At 44.6% G+C, this 21,181-nt stretch overlaps 1 protein-coding gene across 1 annotated transcript in view; it reads right to left on the bottom strand.

Annotated features, from left to right (window-relative positions):
- The window catches only part of clstn2a (calsyntenin 2a), a 170,145-nt gene that overhangs the window by 60,822 nt on the left and 88,142 nt on the right, over positions 1 to 21,181 (bottom strand). The window contains exons 4-8 of the mRNA XM_038963295.1: positions 19,793 to 20,001; positions 15,509 to 15,658; positions 7,819 to 8,004; positions 5,706 to 5,963; positions 4,655 to 4,776 (exon numbers count right to left, since the gene is read on the bottom strand). Coding sequence (XP_038819223.1) covers positions 4,655 to 4,776; positions 5,706 to 5,963; positions 7,819 to 8,004; positions 15,509 to 15,658; positions 19,793 to 20,001 — 925 coding nt within the window. The remainder of the gene's footprint in view (positions 1 to 4,654; positions 4,777 to 5,705; positions 5,964 to 7,818; positions 8,005 to 15,508; positions 15,659 to 19,792; positions 20,002 to 21,181) is intronic.

The raw sequence follows: 21,181 nt of genomic DNA, 5'->3' as shown, positions 1-21,181 counted from the left end.
GGTAGTGTCTAGTGTGACTTTGTGGCAGTGTCTAGTGTGACTTTGTGGCAGTGTCTAGTGTGACTTTGTGGCAGTGTGTAGTGTGGCTTTGTGGTAGTGTGGCTTTGTGTAGTGTGGCAGTGTGTAGTGTGACTTTGTGGCAGTGTGTAGTGTGACTTTGTGGCAGTGTCTGGTAGTGTGGCAGTGTGTAGTGTGGCTTTGTGGCAGTGTGTAGTGTGACTTTGTGTCAGTGTCTAGTGTGTCAGTGTCTAGTGTGGCTTTGTGGTAGTGTGTAGTGTGACTTTGTGGTAGTGTCTAGTGTGGCTTTGTGGTAGTGTGTAGTGTGGCAGTGTGTATCGTGGCTTTGTGGTAGTTTGTAGTGTGACTTTGTGGCAGTGTCTAGTGTGACTTTGTGGCAGTGTGTAGTGTGGCTTTGTGGTAGTGTCTAGTGTGACTTTGTGTTAGTGTCTAGTGTGACTTTGTGGCAGTGTGTAGTGTGACTTTGTGGCAGTGTGTAGTGTGGCTTTGTGGTAGTGTGGCTTTGTGTAGTGTTTCTTTGTGGCAGTGTCTAGTGTGACTGTGGCAGTGTGTAGTGTGGCTTTGTGGTAGTGTGGCTTTGTGTTAGTGTCAAGTGTTGATTTTGTGGCAGTGTCTAGTGTGACTTTGTGGCAGTGTGTAGTGTGGCTTTGTGGTAGTGTGGCTTTGTGTAGTGTTTCTTTGTGGCAGTGTCTAGTGTGACTGTGGCAGTGTGTAGTGTGGCTTTGTGGTAGTGTGGCTTTGTGTTAGTGTCAAGTGTGATTTTGTGGCAGTGTGTAGTGTGATTTTGTGGCAGTGTGTTAGGTTATGTTCAGTAGGGACTAAAGGAGAGGCTGCTGATAGCCATTTTGTGCTCAGGGAGTGTGGAGTGAATAATAGGTGCGTAGATCGGAGTGATCCATCGCTAAGTCCATTAACGGGGGAAGGGAGGAAAAGGGAGGGGAGCGAAAGAGAGAAGTGTGTGTGTGTAACTGAGTGTGTTTGTGTGGCTCGTGTGTGCGTGTATGCCTGTCAGGTGAATAGTGAATGGATGGCACGCTCTCACTCTGTTCCATTGGCAGAATAGCACTCTTTCTTTCTTTCTCTCTCTCTCTTTCTCTCATTTGGAGAAAGGAGGAAGGAAGATTGCAAAATCAATAGGGCTAAATGGAGTTGCAGCGGAAGCTTGCTGATGGAACATGGAGTGCAGGATTCAGCTGTGACACCTCTCTCTCTCTCTCTCTCTCGCTCTCTCTCTCGCTCTCTCTCTCGCTCTCTCTCTCCCTCCCTCTCTCCCTCCCTCTCTCCCTCCCTCTCTCCCTCCCTCCCGCTTATTATCTACCTAAAGAGGCTCTACTCCTCTTCCATCCCTCCCTTCTTTCCCTCCCCTCCTTTAATGTCTACCGTCCAGAGAGAGGAAGAAAGAGAGTGCTATTCTGCCGATGGAAAAACACACACACGCACACGCACACACGCACACACACACGCACACGTACACACACGCACACGCACGCGCACACGTACACGCACACACACACACGGCAGGTGGCCCAGAGGGTTGCCAGTTCAATTCCCGGGTCCGGTGGGAAAAATCTGTCAGGAAGTGAGCTGGCAACCAGAGGGTTGCTGGTATCAACTCCTAGATGCCATTGCCTGCTGTTGTGCCCTTGAGGAAGGCACTTAACAATTCCGAGCGCCCAGTGTGGCGCCCCCCCCGCACCTCTCTAAAAACCTGTATTGTGTCTTTCGGAGGGGTTGGGTTAAAAGCGGAAGTCAAATTTTGGTTGGACCTTGTGTTCAATTGACCAATAGTGATCTTAATCAGTGCAAGGGTGTCATACACACTCAAAACCCAATGCCTTAGACCTAATGGGAGCTGACTGGACTGATTGGCTAACAAACACACATGTATACATATGCACGTACGCACACACGTGTAACCACATGTAAACACACACACACACAGACGCTGTCATTGTGGCACCTCACATACTGCAGCAGCCTGCACCCTTCAACCAGTAAGTAGAGCCTGTCACTTTGTGGAACACTGGCCTGCTGTCAGTCTGTCATAGACATGGCCTTGCTACTCATACTATGGTCTGAACTGATTCAGTAGTCTGCTCCGCTCTCATACAATAGTCTGCATCACAGTCACATTCAAAGTTATGGCTCTGTGTGAATTGTGAACTTGACCTATGGTGTACCCATTAGTGTCACGCCTGCTCTCGATCCCCTTCTCTGGCGCTCCCAGACGCCAGGCGGTCCATCATTACGCACACCTGTCACCATCGTTACACGCATCCCCTATATTTGTCTATTTCTCAGTTTCATCCTCGTGTCAGCATTAATGTCGTTATGTTTCCGCTGTCCCTGTTTTGCTTCATGTCGGTTATTTTTAAAATATTCCCTCCCTGTACTTGATTCTCGTCTCCCAGCATCTGTCCTCACAATTAGACTGCATGACAGTACTGCATTACAACTGTACCGTATTACATTCCAAACCACTCAACTACGGGACCTAATAAACATGTTCAAAATGACTCCCACATCCTGTCGGCCATTTTGGAGAGAAGAAAGGGAATTGTAGACTTCTGTTCCCGTGGTGACACAGCACTATACTGTGTACCACAGAATCAAGGACCCCATATTGTATTAACTGTCAGCAACAAGAAAGACAGAGATATCAAAGGAAACACACACACACACACACACACACACACACACACACACACACACACACACACACACACACACACACACACACACACACACACACACACACACACACACACACACACACACACACACACACACACACACACACACACACACACCTAAATGATAGACAAAGCACAGAGATAATAAAAAGTGTTGGATCGTTAAGATAAAACGCACAAGCCTGGAAAGTGTCGAAAGTGGTCGCTCCATTTTCAAAACATCTAAAACCAAGAGCTAATGTTAGCATCCAATGTCCTCTTTTAACTTTAGGGTGATGAGTTAGCGTAGTGATGTAGCATGTAGCCTCCTCCCTATGCTCCCCCAGCCTGTCTCATGTTTGCCTGGCCGATGTTTTGTGGAGTCTTTGTATTGACTTGAGAGGTTGTTTACCGAAGCAGCTGAATCTGTTTCCTGCAACCCCTTCTCTTAGTCATAGCAGCCTCTTAGGAGAAAATAACGTTGGCATGGACAAAAAATACTTTTCCTCCTTTGACCTACAGCAAACAACTCAATTGCTCCCGGCCATTATAGACAGAGAGGATCCATACTTGTTAGACCAGCCTGATATTCTAGTAAACTGTTGCTTTGTTACAGATGGTTTTATAGCTGTGTAGTAACACCGCAATGACACTACTGTATGCTCACGTTGCGACATTAGTCACTTCATTGTTTTGTAATTGTATAGTCATGGAATTAAACAGTTTACATTGTTACACATTTTAAATATAGGTCTATATAAAGGAGTAAAAGGTTATGGTTGCGTCCCAATATTCTCTCTTTTCTCCAAAAGTGTGTTCACTTCCCTTCATTGATTTGAAAGGAAATTACTGTTATATGGAAACTCCCTCTAGCCTGTGTCTACACCAATCCCATACTTTTACATGTGTGAGGAGTAGTGAACGAGTGCACAGGAAGGATAGCTTATTGGGCCGCAACCTATATATTGTGAGAGTACACTGAGAGCAAATGTGCACCACCATATTGGCTCTCTTTGTGCTTCAGGGACTTAAAAGCACACTACTTGATTATGAATAAATGAACAAAAACGACTATTACAGTAATTTTGCCTGTCTCATTTTTATCATGACTGACTAAATTAAATTATCCTACCGTAAGTTTCTAAGCAACACGGCCACATACTTGGTCTTTATTCATTTATATTCCTTTTGAAGAAAATGACACCTGGTTTTCTATATCAAAGACCCCGCTAGTTCTTTGGCATTTGGGCATTTTTCACACATACAGTATATATGCTGTGTTGTACTGAAATAATGGCTTTCTCAGTAATTTAGTTCATCAACTTTCTGAAACATAAACACAGAAGAAAGACTAGGTGAGCTATTACTTGTGTGTGCTATATCCTATCCTCTTATCTCCTGCTGCGGGGAGAGGAGTAGAGGCAATCAGGATGAAGACTTCTCGACACAAAAATGATCTCTTACTGCAGCAGTAATGATAGTCCTTCACCTGGAGAAAAACGCCACAAACCAAGGCCCTCAGGCAGACCCACACACACAGAGCTAACCATTGCAGGAGATGAGAGGTGGTATTATAACACAGTACCTACAAACAACGAAAGATGTCTCGCAAAGAAAATCTACTGCTCTACTGCTGTTTGTCTACCTGAGGAAAAACTCAGTGAGACAGACATGACTGGAATAGTCATTTACCAACACAAGACTTCCAAAGCAACACAATAGTAGCTGCTCACTTTTAAGCCTTACCCACCTCAAGTTAATTTAGCAAAGCAGCATTGTCCAATGGGTAACATATTGACTGTTTACCAATTTGAGAAAGTCAAAGACACAATTCCCACTCCCCTAGCACCTACCATTATATAAGGCATGTATTCTAAGTGGTGTCCTAGTATGGACATTGGAACATAGGCCCAGTGGAGGTTCCCATCATCAAGACTTGACTACTGGGTCAAAGGTCAGCTCACCTGCTCCAGTTTCCAGTGGAACTCTGCGGGGCGGAAATTGTCCACCTGGGTGAAGTCTCTCCTGAGTAGGAACACCAGACGGCAGTTGTGGACGTACAGGGAGTAGTGATGCCTGTTCATCTCTGCACAAGGATACGGAAAAACATAGATACTTTACTTCTACTGTATGAAACTATAATTATATTGGACTTTATCCGACTATATTATATAATGGACCTTATCTGACCAAAAAGCTATATTCCAGTTTAGAGTGAAAATAAATGATATTCTACAAATGCTCTCCTAAAGCAGTGCTCTATCTAAAAGGATGTCTGTCATTATGGGGCTTGTTAATGCGGTACGTCCTGTAAATGCTATTGACATGTGCCATTTTGAAATAAATCCTGCCACCTTCACGAGGCAGCTCAATAAATGTCACATGCCCCCTGTGCCATTGTGGCATCATAACCCCCCCCCCCCCCCCGTGCTTTTCCTGGGAGCCGCTGGGCTGACACAGGGCTCTTTTGGCCGTGCGTATTGATGGACCCTCCTTTTCTCTCAGTGTGAGCGGAGTGATCGATGGGATCAATAAGAGCCTGTCAGGCTGCCTGTCTCCAGCCAAACCCTCACAGCTTCACTCAATCTAACTCTGTAACTAGAAGTGGTCGACAGACGACAAAACAATCTGTGCATCTATGTGACTACCACCATCAACCCCCAAAAAGTGTGAATACTTTCTAAAAGCACTGTATGTGACTACGCCATCACTACTCCAGATTTGGCACAAAATGTTCCTGTGTCCCACATTGGACACCAACTGTCCTGACGTTGGACGGCATTTGCTACTGTGCTACAACGAACCTTTTGAAATCATCATATTAAATAGTAGCTAAAGGTCTTTGGTTCATTTTTGGGGTTCTAAACCATAAATGGTAGCTGTAAAAATTACATTGACTTTCTCTCAAAATCACGTGACAGGAAACAAAAAGCCTCACCACCATAAAATCCTGATTTCATGAACAATGACCTAGGATGGACCACATCTCCCAACTCAACTCCTTCCTGTTCTCACCGGTCTTGTCGGAGTTGCAGAGCAGGGTCTCTTTCTCGGCCCTCAGACCGGGGCTGGGCCCGTGTTTCATCCACGTGGCGATGGTGAACTGGTCAGTCAGGTTCTGTGGAACCACCCGCTCTGGCACGTTGGCCGCCTGCCGCCCGTCGAAGTTGAAGATGAGGTCACTGTCCCGCCCGCTGTCCGTCAGCAGTGAGGCCGTCCAATTGGTGGAGACGCTGGGGGCGGGGAGGAGGTCCGTGCTGCCGGACGCCGCACCTAGAGGAGGAATTGAAAACGAGTATAATCAGTCGGTGACATCCTCACACACGAAAAGTGGCACCAGGTTAAAAGGAGACTGATCAGATTCAAAATCACCTTTATTCACCAAGTACATTTACACATACTCAGAACTTTACTTGGTGATATGGTGCTGCTAGTGAAAGACAAAAGACAGAGTTTAAACAAAGTTTACATACAAGTAGGTAGAGTGAGCATAGAGCTATTAGAGAATGAACAGATATACACATGTATAGTGTGTATATGGTTGATATACAGTGGATGTACTGTAGACATTTACTGACACAGTATTTCTAACGTTTGACTTGGAAGTTATCTAAAACCCTCTAATCCTACGATGTCCATGCAGGGTGTTTAGAAGTTTAGTGAGTTTAGAATGCAACAGTACAGAAATAGGATGTGGAAGTGTTGTGAACTGAACAGTTTTCTATGGTTAAGGTATTTGGCAGCATCAACCTCTCCATGTCACACAAGGGGTGACTGTCTGAAGCTGATGAGTGGTGAATGACCCAGTTGGTTAGGACTCTTGGTTCTCACCACCAAATTCCCGCCCTACCCACCCTTCAGAAGGAACAAGCTGGCTCTTTTAAGCTATACAACATTTATGTCTATCAATTGATAGGCCAGCATAAATACACACCCAGGCCTCTTAACTCTCTCAGGACTTTCACTGTGATCGTGAGAAGTTGATGAGATTCATACTCTCACGATGTACAGTTTTCAGAGGGGTTGTCAAATCCATGACCCCTCTCTTCTTTTCATCTTTTTTTAAAACAAACATTTCATATTGGGCCATAGGATGTTGTTTGTTTAAGTGTTTGTTTAAGCCACCTTTAAGTGGCTCTAAAAATAATATGGTGGCCCTCTTGAGCAATATCTGTGCACTCTATTTACAGTATGTGTACCGATATTTGTACTCTCACAGAAATCAATGTTGCTCGGAAAAAAAGGTAACACTTTATTTGGATAGTCCATTTGTAGATACTCAGTAACATTTCAACTAACGATCCTAACCTTAACCCTTGCTCTAACTCTTATTCTAAACCTAACCCTAACCTTAACACTAACCCTAACCTTAACCCTAACCGTAACCATAGCAAGCAGTTTCTTGTCAACAGATAGTTTGTTGCTAGCATGAACATCTGTAGAACATCTGCAGATGGGAAATCCAAATAAAGTGTGACTAATTAATTTTTTTACAATGTGTTTTATTGCATATTAGATAATGATTATTGAGCTTTGGAAAAGTTCCTGGCTTGCAAACTTTGCATACTAAAGAAGTATGGAAATCACTTTGCATACTAAAGAAGTATGGAAATCCAAATGAGTATATGAGGATATTAAGTATGCCTGTGTAGCCATCATTACACAAACACTTAAAGACTTAGACTAGAGTCCACCAATGAACTGTTATTGCTGCATATTGAATTGTTCAAACCAACCATACCACGCTTCAGTTTTACACAACAGGAAAATAAATCCAAGAAATATAGTACAAATCTGAGACATTTCACATTGAACATTTTCACTTATTAATAAAAATGATTCATAAGGTTGATTTAATATACACTTTCCTATGTGTTACAAATTACAATTAAATACCTCTACTTGTTTATAATTTGACTGTTAGATATTGGTGGGAATCAACGAGGCAGAAAATGTGAGATTAGAGTAAATAATTGGAGACAACTAATGGGACGCAATTGTCTGTATGACTTCACTAGTTACAAGTGTAATTATGAATGACACATTATGTAACTGCACACAGGTTGAAATGTTATAGGTACATTTTATTGTTTTCTTTTGTCCTCACTTTCCTTATTAATTGGCTTACCACAGAGTTTCTGCATGGACTTCTCGGAGTAGGTCTCTCTGTCGCAGCCCTTCCCAATGTGACTGGTCTGCAGCTCTACCATTGCTCTCACCGCCGACAATGGGCCGTCACAAGTCTCCAGGTGCATCTTGGGAAACAGCTGCTTACTTCCTGTCCCGGGCTCGTAGTCCACTTGTTTGTTCCAGCCTGGGAGAAAGAGAGTAGAATATTATTGTAGTTTATTATTCCAATAGAAAATGAATTTGTCCAAATAATTAGAAGGCTGATTCAGATCCCAAGGCTAGCTTGTTAGCACAACAATACACTGAACTCTTTTATCATATTTTTGCTACTTTAAACACAAACATTTCAAAATATAAATGTTTTTATTCCTTCTAAAACAGAACAACTAAATTAAATAAATCACCTAGAAATGATAAATGCATTCAGCCACTGGCCAAATCATTCGCTCCTACTGTTCTATTATTTACCACCTTTACTGGTCCTGTATGGCTCAGTCGGTAGAGCATGGTGTTTACGCCTCCAGGGTTGTGGGTTTGATTCCCGGGGCCACCCATATGTAAAATGCATGACTGTAAGTTGCTTTGGATAAAGGTGTCTGCTGAATGGCATATATTGTTATATACCATTCTGGTTTAGTATTCACTTTGCATGAAGGTCAGTCCTAGGCTAGCTCAACCACAGCGACAATACTACAGAGGCAAAGGGTTCCTCTGAATTGAAGGCATCATGGAGCACACCTCACTAAAGCTGAAAGGTGATTTCACACACAAACTTAGGAAGAAGTGAGGTTCTGATACAGGAGGCTATGCTACGCTAACCAACCGTGCTTGCTAATCCATGTCACACAGCTGTTTTGGCGACACGCATGACAGGGATCTGCTATCATCCCAGCTAGCACAGTGGATCTGGGCCGATTCCAGCTGAAAGTCGGGGCACTCGGCTGAGAGTCAGCCTCAGCCGACATCATGTGGCCCGATTCAGTGCCGCCTTCAGCAGTATTACTTATGGCTAGGATGCGGGGATTGAGCTCGGGCCAATTCCGGAGTGAGTTTTCTGTCCCAAATGTATTACTTGGGGCTCGGGCCGATTCCGGTGAGAGTTATCTGGCCCAAATGTATTACTTGGGGCTCGGGCCGATTGGGGCTACTCTCTGGCAGATGATTACACGGGCTACTTTATATAATTAACATTTCATAATTTATTTTTCCATATTTTCTCATTGTTTCTGTGATCAAAAAATGCAGTTAACATTTAAATGAAATTCTTGTGTCCTGTGAAGTCCTGTGTAGTATTTTAGTAGATACTTTGTGGAAGGCAAATGATAAGCATTAAAAACTTTGTGGATGGAGTCTCCCGAGTGGCGCAGCGGTCTAAGACACTGCATCGCAGTGCAAACTGCGTTGCTACAGATGCTGGTTCAAGACACGTGCCGGCCGCGTCTGGGAGACCTATGAGGCGACGCACAATTGGCCCAGCATTGTCCGAGTTAGGGGAGGTTTTGGCCGGCCGGGATGTCCTTGTCCCATCATGCTTTAGCGACTCCTGTGGTGTGGTGGGCCAGGCGCATGCACGCTGACACGGTCACCAGGTGTATGATGTATTCTGTGGGTGGGTAATATTTGCATGTATAAAATGTATAATAGTAAAAATGACTAAATCAGGTAATTTTGTATACATTTATTTACATTTGCATCGGGCTGCTTCTGGGGGGATTCTGGTAAGATGCCCGGAAAAGTTGGCTGAATTCCGGTAGACGGAAACGGCCCGATGTATTTTGGCCGATTCTGGGCAGTCATTCATTTTGATTCCGGGCCGAGTCCGACACCCGATACCGGGCCAATTCAATCAGTTCCGACCCCCCCGGAAGAGGGCCGCTTCTGCGCCGATTCCTCATTGCTAGCTGGGATGGCCTTCCAAATCAAACCAATACCCCTTACCTGAGACAAAAAGAATGAAAGGATGTCCTGTCTGAGCTTAAATTGAATTCAGGTGTTAGACTACTCAGTGTCATGTAGCTAACATTACAATGCTACAATGACAAATTTTGCTATCAATGCTAACGAACACGCTAACATATCACCACAAAGGGATTCATTTGACATGAATCACTGCCCAATTATGTCACAAACAACATGTTTAATTACAGGCATCTCTCAAAATATATTATTGATTATTATTGACCAAGCTCAGCTCACTCCAGGTAAGATATTCTACTTGAGAGAGTGTCTTTATCAAAGGGATGTGTAGTCCAGGCAGGGAGTCCCCAGCAGGGACTCCCCAGCAGGCCTTTTCACCACCACAGGCAATATGAGAGTCAAATCGCCTCTGCTGATTGGGCCAGAAGAATCGCAGAATCGCAGTAGGAAGAGAATTGGGGGGACTAGAATCTGAAATTAAGTCGAACAGTAGAATAAGAAAAGGAGTGTGGAAGTGGAATAAATAAGAATACATTTGAAGTGCTGAGGCAATATCGTCAGAAGAAGTCTAGAGTGACGTTGATGGTTCTCTACCAGAACAAAGTGATACCAGATTGCCAGAAAATGGCGAGAGAATGGGATGGGCGGCTGTAAAGATCAACCATGATAGGTGGCATATGACCAGAAAGATGGCAGATAGAGAGAAGGTAGATGTAGTGTGAGAGAGAGAACGAGAGCGATGGTGGAAGACAGAGAACGTGAGAGTAGAAGTACATGCTTAAAGAACATGACAGCTCCATTGCAGGAAGCCCTCCCCACCCCACGGCTTAGTCTGTCATCTTTGTCACCCGGTTTATATTTCGATTACCCTCCATATGTATCTGTGCGCCGCACCCGGTCTTCTTTATAGTCTAGGAAGCAGTAATGGCCAATTTATTACTGTGTGTGGAGCAGAGAGTTGACAGCTGTCGAGTCTGTTCCTTGATATATTCAAGGTCAAACACTCAGAGAAAATAATGACCAGGGAGAGGCAGACAGAGAGAGGATGTTGTTGGAGCAGGTTTATTGTCATGAATCTTGCTCTGTGCCAGCAAATGACCACTCTGCAGAGCTACCTCCAGGGCAAAATTCATTACAATAAATGCCAACGTGCGTTGGTAGACGGCTGGCAAAAGAAATGGTGCAGGAATTTCTCTATTTCACCTGTGATTCTAATTGGGAGTTAAACTCATGTATTAATTTCCTCTTGTGAGAACAATACAATATCTATCTATCCTGGTAATGAAAATATACTAACAGCATTGTCTTCGAAGGCCATAGAAATCTTGCAGGCACCAATTTCAAGTAGAGCTATGATTTCAATATGCTCTCTGTTTAATTACACAAATCATACTCATTTCATGTATGCCTTTATTAAGGTCAAATAAATTACTTTATGAAGTATATAGCCATAATATGTTAATGCCTCATTTCATCTTATTTTTATGATTATATAGGTATTGCTCGCATGAGGTAGAATACCTTATGATAAGCTGTAGACCTCACTATCTACCAATAGAGTTTACATCTATATTATTCGTAGCCATCTATTTACCACCACAAACCGATGCTAGCACTAAGACCGCACTCAATGAGCAGTATAAGGCCATAAGCAAACAAGAAAATGCTCATCCAAGAAACGGCGCTCCTAGTGGCCGCACTTTAATGCAGGCAAACTTAAATCCGTTTTACCTCATTTCTACCAGCATGTTAAATGTGCAACCAGAGGAAAGAAATCTCTAGATCACCTCTACTCCACACACATAGATGCATACAAAGCTCTCCTTCGCCCTCCATTTGGCAAATCTGACCATAATTCTATCCTCCTGATTCCTGCTTACAAGTAACAACTAAAGCAGGAAGTACCAGTGACTAGCTCAATACAGAAGTGGTCAGATGACGCGGATGCTAAGCTACAGGACAGTTTTGCTTGCACAGACTGGAATATGTTCCGGGATTCATCCAATGGCATTGAGGAGTATACTACCTCAGTCACCGGCTTCATCAATAAGTGCATCGACGACGTCGTCCCCTCGGTGACCGTACATACATTTCACAACCAGAAGCCATGGGTTACAGACAACATCCGCATCGTGCTAAAGGCTGGAGCTTCCACTTTCAAGGAGCGGGACACTAATCCGGACGCTTATAAGAAATCCTGCTCTCCGTAGCCAATGTGAGCAAGACCTTTAAACAGGTCAACATTCACAAAGCCGCGGGGCCAGAAGGATTACCAGGACGTGTACTCAAAGCATGCGTGGACCAACTGTCAAGTGTCTTCACTGACATTATCAACCTCTCCCTGAACGAGTATGTAATACCAATATGTTTCAAGCAGACCACCATAGTCCATGTGCCCAAGGAAGTGAAGGTAACCTGCCTAAATGATTATCGCCCTGTGGCACTCACGTCGGTAGCCATGAAGTGCTTTGAAAGGCTGGTCATGGCTCAAATCAACACCATCATGCCAGAAACCCTAGACCCACTCCAATTCTCATACCGCCTCAACAGATCCACAGATGACGCAATCTCAATCGCACTCCACACTACCCTTTCCCACCTGGATAAAAGGAACACCTATGTGAGAATGCTGTTCATTGACTACAGCGCAGCGTTCAACACCATAGCACCCACAAAGCTCATCACTAAGCTAAGGACCCTGGGACTAAACACCTCCCTCTGCAACTGGATCCTGGACTTCCTGACGGGCCGCCCCCCAGGTGGTAAGGGTAGGCAACAACACATCTGCCACGCTGATCCTCAACACTGCTTAGTCCCCTCCTGTACTCCCTGTTAACCCACGACTGCATGGCCAAGCACGACTCCAACACCCTCATTAAGTTTGCTGATGACACAACAGTGGTAGGCCTGATGATCGACAACGATGAGACAGCCTATAGGGAGGAGGTCAGAGACCTGGCAGTGTGGTGCCAGGACAACAACCTCTCCCTCAACGTGAGCAAGACAAAGGAGCTGATCGTGGACTACAGGAAAAGGAGGGCCGGACAGGGACTGAAGTGGAGCGGGTTGAGAGTTTCAAGTTCCTTGGTGTCCACAGCACCAACAAACTACCAAACACACCAAGACAGTGGTGAAGAGGGCACGACAAAACCTATTCCCCCTCAGGAGACTGAAAAGATTTGGCATGGGTCCTCAGATCCTCAAAAAGTTCTACAGCTGCACCATTGAGAGCATCCTGACCAGTTGCATTACCCCCTGGTATGCATTACCCCCCAGCATCTGACCGGAAGGCGCTACAGAGGGTAGTTTGTACGGCCCAGTACATCACTTCGTCAAAGCTTCCTGACATCCATGACCTATATACCTATATACTAGGCGATGTCAGAGGAAGGACTCCAGCCAGAGGAAGGACTCCAGACCAAAAGGCTCCTTAACAGCTTCTACCCACAAGCCACAAGACTGCTGAACAACTAAACTAATCAAATGGCCATCCCTTTTGTTTTTACACTGCTGCTACTCGCTGTTTATTATCTATGCATAGTCACTTTACAAATTACCTCGATTAACCTGTACCCCCGCACATTGACTCTGTACCGGTACCCCCTGTATCTAGCCTCGTTATTGTTATGTACATTTCTTGTGTTACCTTGTGATTGATTAGATTGTTTATTTAGTAAATATTTTATTAACTCTATTTCTTGAACTGCATTGTTGGTTAAGTAAGCATTTCACTGTAAGGTCTACACCTGTTGTATTCAGCGCATGTGACAAATACAATTTAATTTAATTTGATATATGTAAGGTTAACGGCTAGCCTATGGTGGATTATGGCTGGAATTATTAGACATTTGAGAGCTTTTGTGTGAGTATAACATATTTATTATCGCTCCGAGGGGAGGACTGATGACTCTTTTCAAACGCAAAGACGGTGGGAATGTGACACTGTACTGTACTTTGCAGTATGTACCGTTGCCATGACATTGAGGACTATTAGATAAAAAAAATGTACAGCTTTATTTGAAGATGACATTTGCAGTGGAGTGTCTCATGGAGAGTTGCCCTTTAGTATCTAGCCATCCCCCACTACTGTGTGAGCCTCCACCCAGATAATGGAACAACTCTGGACACATTTCAAACCACATTTCCAGTAGGAGGAATCACACACTGTCTTTAAAGGTGCAATCTGCGATTGCTGCATCCAGTTATTGGACTTTTACATTAAATATATACGCTGAGTGTACAAAACAAGGCAACTTGACACAACTGCGGGAAACATTGGAGTCAACATGGGCCAGCATCACTGTGGAACACTTTCAACACCTTGTAGAGTCCATGCCCCGAGGAATTGAGGCTGTTCTGAGGGCAAAAGGAGCGGTACAACTCAATATAAGGACGGTGTTCCTAATATTTTGTACACTCAATGTATATACCCAATGGTTCTTCAAGAATATAACTTATAAATGCCTCTAAAACTTAGTCAATCAAAAACCAAAATATACACTTGTTTTACTCTACTGTTTGTAAACATTGTAATTCTAAACAAACGCTGTATAGCCTTAAAACATGGTTAAAACTATAATTTTTATATCATCAATGGTCATTCCTTGCATCCATCCCTCAGCTTTTAACCTAAACAGTGGAGGTGTGGCCATTCTGTCATTGTTTGCCCTTTTAAGAAAGGAGGGATTTCTTCCAATTGGGTTAAGGTGAAATATCCTGCGCATGTTCCTGCTCTCTGTCTCCCCAGCCTTTCTTCTCCTGACGTGGCCTACTGACATCTGACAGGGAAGCAGTGGGGGACCCTGTCCACTTATAAAGGCTTTCACTCTGCACATGCTACAGTAGTCCAAGACGAGATCCAGGCAAGTTCCCAAGACACTAAAAGGCTTTATTCTGAAACGGCCATCTCCTTCCTTCTCTCCCCTATCTATCCTTCTCTCTCTCTCTCTTTCTCTCTGTGCCTAGAATGCCGCTGTATCCCCCTCTTCCCTTCTCCACAGGGGCCATTGACCTGGATTGGTCGGGTAAACAGAGTCGAGTCGAGGAGGACTGTAAGATCCAGAGCCAGGAGTGTGATAGTGTAGCTATAAGCCCCTACGGGGATGATGAGAGCTCCTTTTTCCCTGAAAGCAGACTGCTGTGGCATATGGGCGGAGATGGAGGAAAGAACAGTCCAATGAGACCGCAGAGAATCTAAGAGACATGTTGTGAGAAGTAAAGGAAGGTTTGTTGGTCAAGAATCATGTGGCCCCAATCCGAGCCTGACCTTGGTCTTTGTGTACCAGCTGTGTAGACTTGTTCACCAGCTGTGTAGACTGTCTGGTATGTTCATCTGCAAAAAATTAGATAACACCCCTAAAATGTCCTTCAATCTGAGTGGAAGCAATCGATTTCTGCTGCTCTTCACCAGATACTCCCGAGTGGTGCAGCGATCTAAAGCACTCCATCCTAGTGCTAGAGGCGTCACTACAGACCCTGGTTCGATACCGGGCTGTATCACAATCGGCCGTGATCGGGAGTCTCATAGGGCGGTGCACAATTGGCCCAGCGTCGTCCGGGTAAGGGAGGGTTTAGCCGGGGTAGGCCGTCATTGTAAAATAAGAATTTGTTCTTAACTGACTTGCCTAGTTAAATAAATAACATATAAATACAGTGTTCCTCTAACATGTGGGAACCCACACTACTCAAATAATTAGCAACCTGTTAGTAGTATCTTTTGGGATCTGCAACTTAGATCTAAGCAGTGTGTGTACTTCTTTGATTAGACTGACCTTGCCAGCCAGGTTTGCAGACAGGCTTGACGTCGATGTGCACCGCCACACTCTCCGTTGCCCTCTTCTGGCCGCAGTCGAAGGCGGTCACCATGACCTTGTAGTGCTGCTTCTTGTCGTAGCTCAGACGCTCCGTGTTTCTGATGTTGCCTAGAGAAGGAAAATGTCAATGTAAACATGGATGCACTCAAGAAAATCATAGTCACTGATATCTTCTGCAAATATATTGTATTTCTGGAGTCAAAGAATAAACCTATTTTACAATTAATTTTACTGAGTTCCTTTGCCATCTACATCCGCAAGGCTCGTCAGACTCTTAAACCCTTTTGGTTCAGGGAGAAGACTTTTTGGTTTCATGTTCTGTGGAAACGGTCCTACATTGAACCCAAAAGGGTTCTATCTGGAACCAGAATGGTTCTACCTGGAACCTAAAAGGGTTCTTCAAAGGGTTAGGTTCTAGATAGCTGCTTTTTTTCTAAGAATGTACCATATACAGTACCAGTCAAAAGTTTGGACACACCTACTCATTCAAGGGTTTTTCTTTATTTTTACTATTTTGTAGAATAATAGTGAAGACATCAAAACTATGAAATAACACATATGGAATCATGTAGTAACCAAAAAAGTGTTTAAAAAATCCAAATATATTTTAGATTTTAGATTCTTCAAAGTAGCCACCCTTTGCCTTGATGACAGCTTTGCACACTCTTGGCATTCTCTTCACCAGCTTCACCTGGAATGCTTTTCCAACAGTCTTGAAGGAGTTCCCACATATGCTGAGCACTTGTTGGCTGCTTTTAATTCACTCTGCGGTCCAAATCATCCCAAACCATCTCAAGTCGGTTGAGGTCAGGTGATTGTGGAGGCCAGGTCATCTGATGCAGCACTCCATCACTCTCTTTCTTGGTCAAATAGTCCTTACACAGCCTGGAGGTGTTTTGGGTCATTGTCCGGTTGAAAAACAAATGATAGTCCCACTAAGTGCAAACCAGATGGGATGGCGTATTGCTGCAAAATGCTGTGGTAGCCATGCTGGTTAAGTGTGCCTTGAATTACAAATAAATCACTGACAGTGTCACCAGCAAAGCACCCCCAGACCATCACACCTCCTCCTCCATGCTTCACGGTGGGAACCACACATGCTGAGATCATCTGTTCACCTACTCTGCGTCTCACAAAGACATGGCGGTTGGAACCAACAATCTCAAATTTGGACTCATCAGACCAAAGGACACATTTCCACCGGTCTAATGTCCACTGCTCATGTGTCTTGGCCCAAGCAAGTCTCTTCTTCTCATTGGTGTCCTTTAGTAGTGGTTTCTTTGCAGCAATTAGACCATGAAGGCCTGATTCATGCAGTCTCCTCTGAACAGTTGATGTTGAGATGCGTCTGTTACTTGAACTCTGTGAAGCATTTATTTGGGCTGCAATTTCTGAGGCTGGTAACTCCAATGAACTTATCCTCTGCAGCAGAGTTTACTCTGGGTCTTCCTTTCCTGTTATGGGAGCCAGTTTCAATCATAGCGCTTGATGGTTTTTGCGACTGCGCTTGAAGAAACTTTCAAAGTTCTTGAAATTTTCTGGATTGACTGACCTTAATGTCTTAAAGTAATGCTGGACTGTCATTTCTCTTTTCTTATTTGAGCTGTTCTTGCCATAATATGAACATGGTCTTTTACCAAATAGGGCTATCTTCTGTATACCACCCCTACCTTGTTACAACACAACTGATTGGCTCAAACGCATTAAGAAGGAAAGAAATGTCCACAAATTTACTTTTAACAAGACACACCTGTTAATGCATTCCCGGTGACTACCTCATGAAACTGGTTGAGAGAATGCCAAGAGTGTGCAAAGCGTGTGCATCAAGGCAAAGTGTGTCTGTTTTGAAGAATCTGATATATAACATATATTTTGATTTGTTTAACACTTTTTGGTTACTGCATGAATCCATGCTTGTTATTTCATAGTTTTTATGTCTTCACTATTATTCTACAATGTAGAAAATAGTAAAAATAAAGAAAAACCTTGGAATGAATAGGTGTGTCCAAACTGAGTTTGAATTTGTTTTCCCACCTTCCCTAAATTTGGTTTATTTTCAGTGTACTCGCTAGCAGCCTCGAGTCAGTTTGGTTGTCTGAGAGTGTGCCTGGGTCTGGATCATAGAGATAGAGCACTAGAGAGGAATTATGGTTTGGCCTCTTTATAGTTGTATCTGTGTGGTCCTGATGCTGTAAAGGAGACAGCGGAGAGGACAAGAGAGGAGAAGTCAGGAGCAGTGTGAGCCCTCAAACCTGGACAGCGCCACTCCCAGATGGGTACTACGAACATGATGTTCCCTGGAAAAGGAGGATATCTCAGTCTCTCACATCCTTCTGTGAATCTGGGTCGGAGCGTTAGTTGAGTGGTATGTTGTTAGCGCTGATTGTGTTGATTCATGTCATACAGTGAATCAAAAGGAGGCTTTTATTCAGATGAAACACTGTACTGTAGTTCCACCGCAATGGCTGTGGTGGTGGTTACACTGGTCTCAATGGCTGTGGTGGTGGTTACACTGGTCTCAATGGCTGTGGTGGTGGTTACACTGGTCTCAATGGCTGTGGTGGTGGTTACACTGGTCTCAATGGCTGTGGTGGTGGTTACACTGGTCTCAATTGACTGTATCCATGCACAACTCATTATTTTGTGGAAATCTCCCATTGACAACAATGCGTTGTATGGATTCTACCCTAAATAACACTTTAGGGAACTGAGGACAGATGGCATTGTTTTTTCTTTGATTGAATGCAATACATGCAACTGTGATACATCTAATACCACGATAGAATCTGACCCAGGCAGGGTATACTGTAGGTTACAAATGAGACATCCCCAGTGACAGCTAACAGGTCCCATTTACACGATGCATCTCTGGTCCCAGCCTCATCTCCCCTTCCTGTCCCAATGTGTAGTCTCTGTGAAAACACACTACAGCTCTGCAGGACCTGATTCTCAAGCTCCCCATTCTCTGAGGTGTATATGTCTAACAAGACTAGATTAGATAGACTTTTTTACTCCAACAGGGTTATTGAACACATTTCTATAAAAACTGTGTAATGGGAGATTTACCAACTGGTGGAGAGACATGATTAAAAGTACTTCTTTATATCCTGAGTTGTGCTCTGTTCATGTGTTCCAGTGGTTAGTCTCTCCCTTCCTCACTCACTCCATCTCTCTCCCTCCATCTCTCTCCTTCTCTCCCTGAGCTACAGTGGGCAGACAGGCCTGTTTTATTTAATAACTTACTCAGGCCTCTGATCCACGGTTAATGATGGAGCCAGAAGCCCCCTCGGTACAAAACACACTCTGGCGGCCCCCAAGCATCACTACACTCAGCTCTATTTGATCACCACAAGTGCCAGTCACACTGCAGAGCCTGGGAGGGCCATAGGAGGCAAGGCGACTGGCAGCCGTGGAGCTGGCATGGCGTGCGGGAGCCATGAAAGTGCCAACCTGCTGTCCCCTGTGGGTCACAGAGGCGCCTGAGCCGTGCCAGTGGACATCAGAGGTACCAGACAGGGAGGAAGACATTAAGAAAGAGAGAGAGGGAAACACACAGAGAGATTGAAAAGAAAGGAGGTGGGGATGGAGAGAGAAAGAGAGAGGGAGGAAGAGAGAGGGAGGAAGGAATAAAAAGGGAGAGAGGAGAGCGGGAGGAGAGAGGCTAGTAGAGATAGCAAGCTGTGGAGTATCTGATGTCATTTAGGCCTGTCCGCTCCACTTGTCCTTGTTTTCCCGCTGATCACACAGAGCTGGATCCAGTTTCAGATCCCTCTGTATAACACTGCACTGTGATCAGAGGATGAATGGGGAAGCATTTGAAGAGTCCATGAATACAGCACACTGACAAATGGTGTGAGAGATGTACTTTAAATAGAATGAACTAAGTTCAGTGGGTTGGAGAAGAATTCTGGCAACAGCAACTTTGTGGGTTCAATTTCCGCATGGGCCATGTGTACTGACTGTAACTCGATCTAGATACAAACTTCTGATGGTGACTGTATAAAAATGATGCCTAGCCAATTTGATGGCCTGAGGAACAGTTTGTGTCATCGCTGTTACGGAAAGTAAAGTGTAACCAAGTTGACGGCTGTGACAGAGTTGACATTGTTTCCTGAATGAAGAGTGTGTGGAGAGAGACAAACATTTTGGACCTCTAATGCAAAGTCAGGAGGAGATGAGGATACTTGTGCCTTTTGACCTGCAGGTTGTGCGGTCAGGGGATGGGGGTTAGAGGTCACTGACCGTTGCGGTCGATGGCAAAGGGCGTGTCGGAGGTGACGATGTCATAGTTGCAGATCTGGCTGTACTGCGGGGAACAGTCCTGGTCCCAGGCCTCTACCTGCAGGATGCTGTCATATATCTTCCCTTCCATTGCTGAAGCGTGGTACATAGGCTCCCGGAACACAGGAGAGAACTCATTTACGTCATCCACCTGGATGTGAACCACTGCCCTGGAGAGAGAGAGAGAGAGAGAGCGAGAGAAAGAGAGAGCGAGAGAAAGAGAGAGCGAGAGAAAGAGAGAGCGAGAGCGAGAGAGCGCGAGAGAAAGAGAGAGAGCGAGAGAGCGAGAGAGCGAGAGAAAGAGAGAGAGCGAGAGAGAGCGAGAGGGAGCGAGAGAGAGCGAGAGGGAGCGAGAGAGAGCGAGAGAGAGAGAGAGAGAAAGAGAAATGGAGAGAGAGAAAGAGAGATGGATAGAGAGAGAGAGAGAGATGGAGAAAGAGAGAGAGATGGAGAAAGAGAGAGAGATGGAGAGAGAGAGAGAGAGCGAGAGAGAGCGAGAGAGAGCGAGAGAGAGCGAGAGAGAGCGAGAGAGAGCGAGAGAGAGCGAGAGGGAGCGAGAGAGAGCGAGAGAGAGCGAGAGAGAGAGAAAGAGAGATGGATAGAGAGAGAAAGAGAAATGGAGAGAGAGAGAAAGAGAGAGAGAGAGAGAGAAAGAGAGATGGAGAGAGAGAGAAAGAGAGATGGAGAGAGAGAGAAAGAGAGATGGAGAGAGAGAGAAAGAGAGATGGAGAGAGAGAGAAAGAGAGATGGATAGAGAGAGAAAGAGAGATGGAGAGAGAGCGAGAGAGAGAGAAAGAGAAATGGAGAGAGAGAGAAAGAGAGAGAGAGAGAGAGAGAGAGAGAGAGAGAGAGAGAAAGAGAGAGAGAGAGAGAGAGAGAGAAAGAGAGATGGATAGAGAGAGAAAGAGAGATGGAGAGAGAGAGAAAGAGAGATGGATAGAGAGAGAAAGAGAGAAAGAGAGATGGATAGAGAGAGAAAGAGAGATGGAGAGAGAGAGAGAGAGAGAGAGAGAGAGCGAGAGAGAGAGAAAGAGAGATGGATAGAGAGAGAAAGAGAAATGGAGAGAGAGAGAAAGAGAGACAGAGAGAGAAAGAGAGATGGATAGAGAGAGAAAGAGAGATGGATAGAGAGAGAAAGAGAGATGGAGAGAGAGAGAAAGAGAGATGGAGAAAGAGAGATGGAGAGAGAGAGAGAGAGCGAGAGAGAGCGAGAGAGAGCGAGAGAGAGAGAAAGAGAAATGGAGAGAGAGAGAAAGAGAGAGAGAGAGAGAGAGAAAGAGAGAGAGAGAGAGAGAAAGAGAGATGGATAGAGAGAGAAAGAGAGATGGAGAGAGAGAAAGAGAGATAAAG

Source organism: Salvelinus namaycush, chromosome 25 (assembly GCF_016432855.1).
Source record: "Salvelinus namaycush isolate Seneca chromosome 25, SaNama_1.0, whole genome shotgun sequence".
Lineage (NCBI taxonomy): Eukaryota > Metazoa > Chordata > Actinopteri > Salmoniformes > Salmonidae > Salvelinus > Salvelinus namaycush.
The sequence above is the reverse complement of the archived record's forward strand: the minus strand, read 5'-3'. Positions and strand labels throughout refer to the sequence as shown.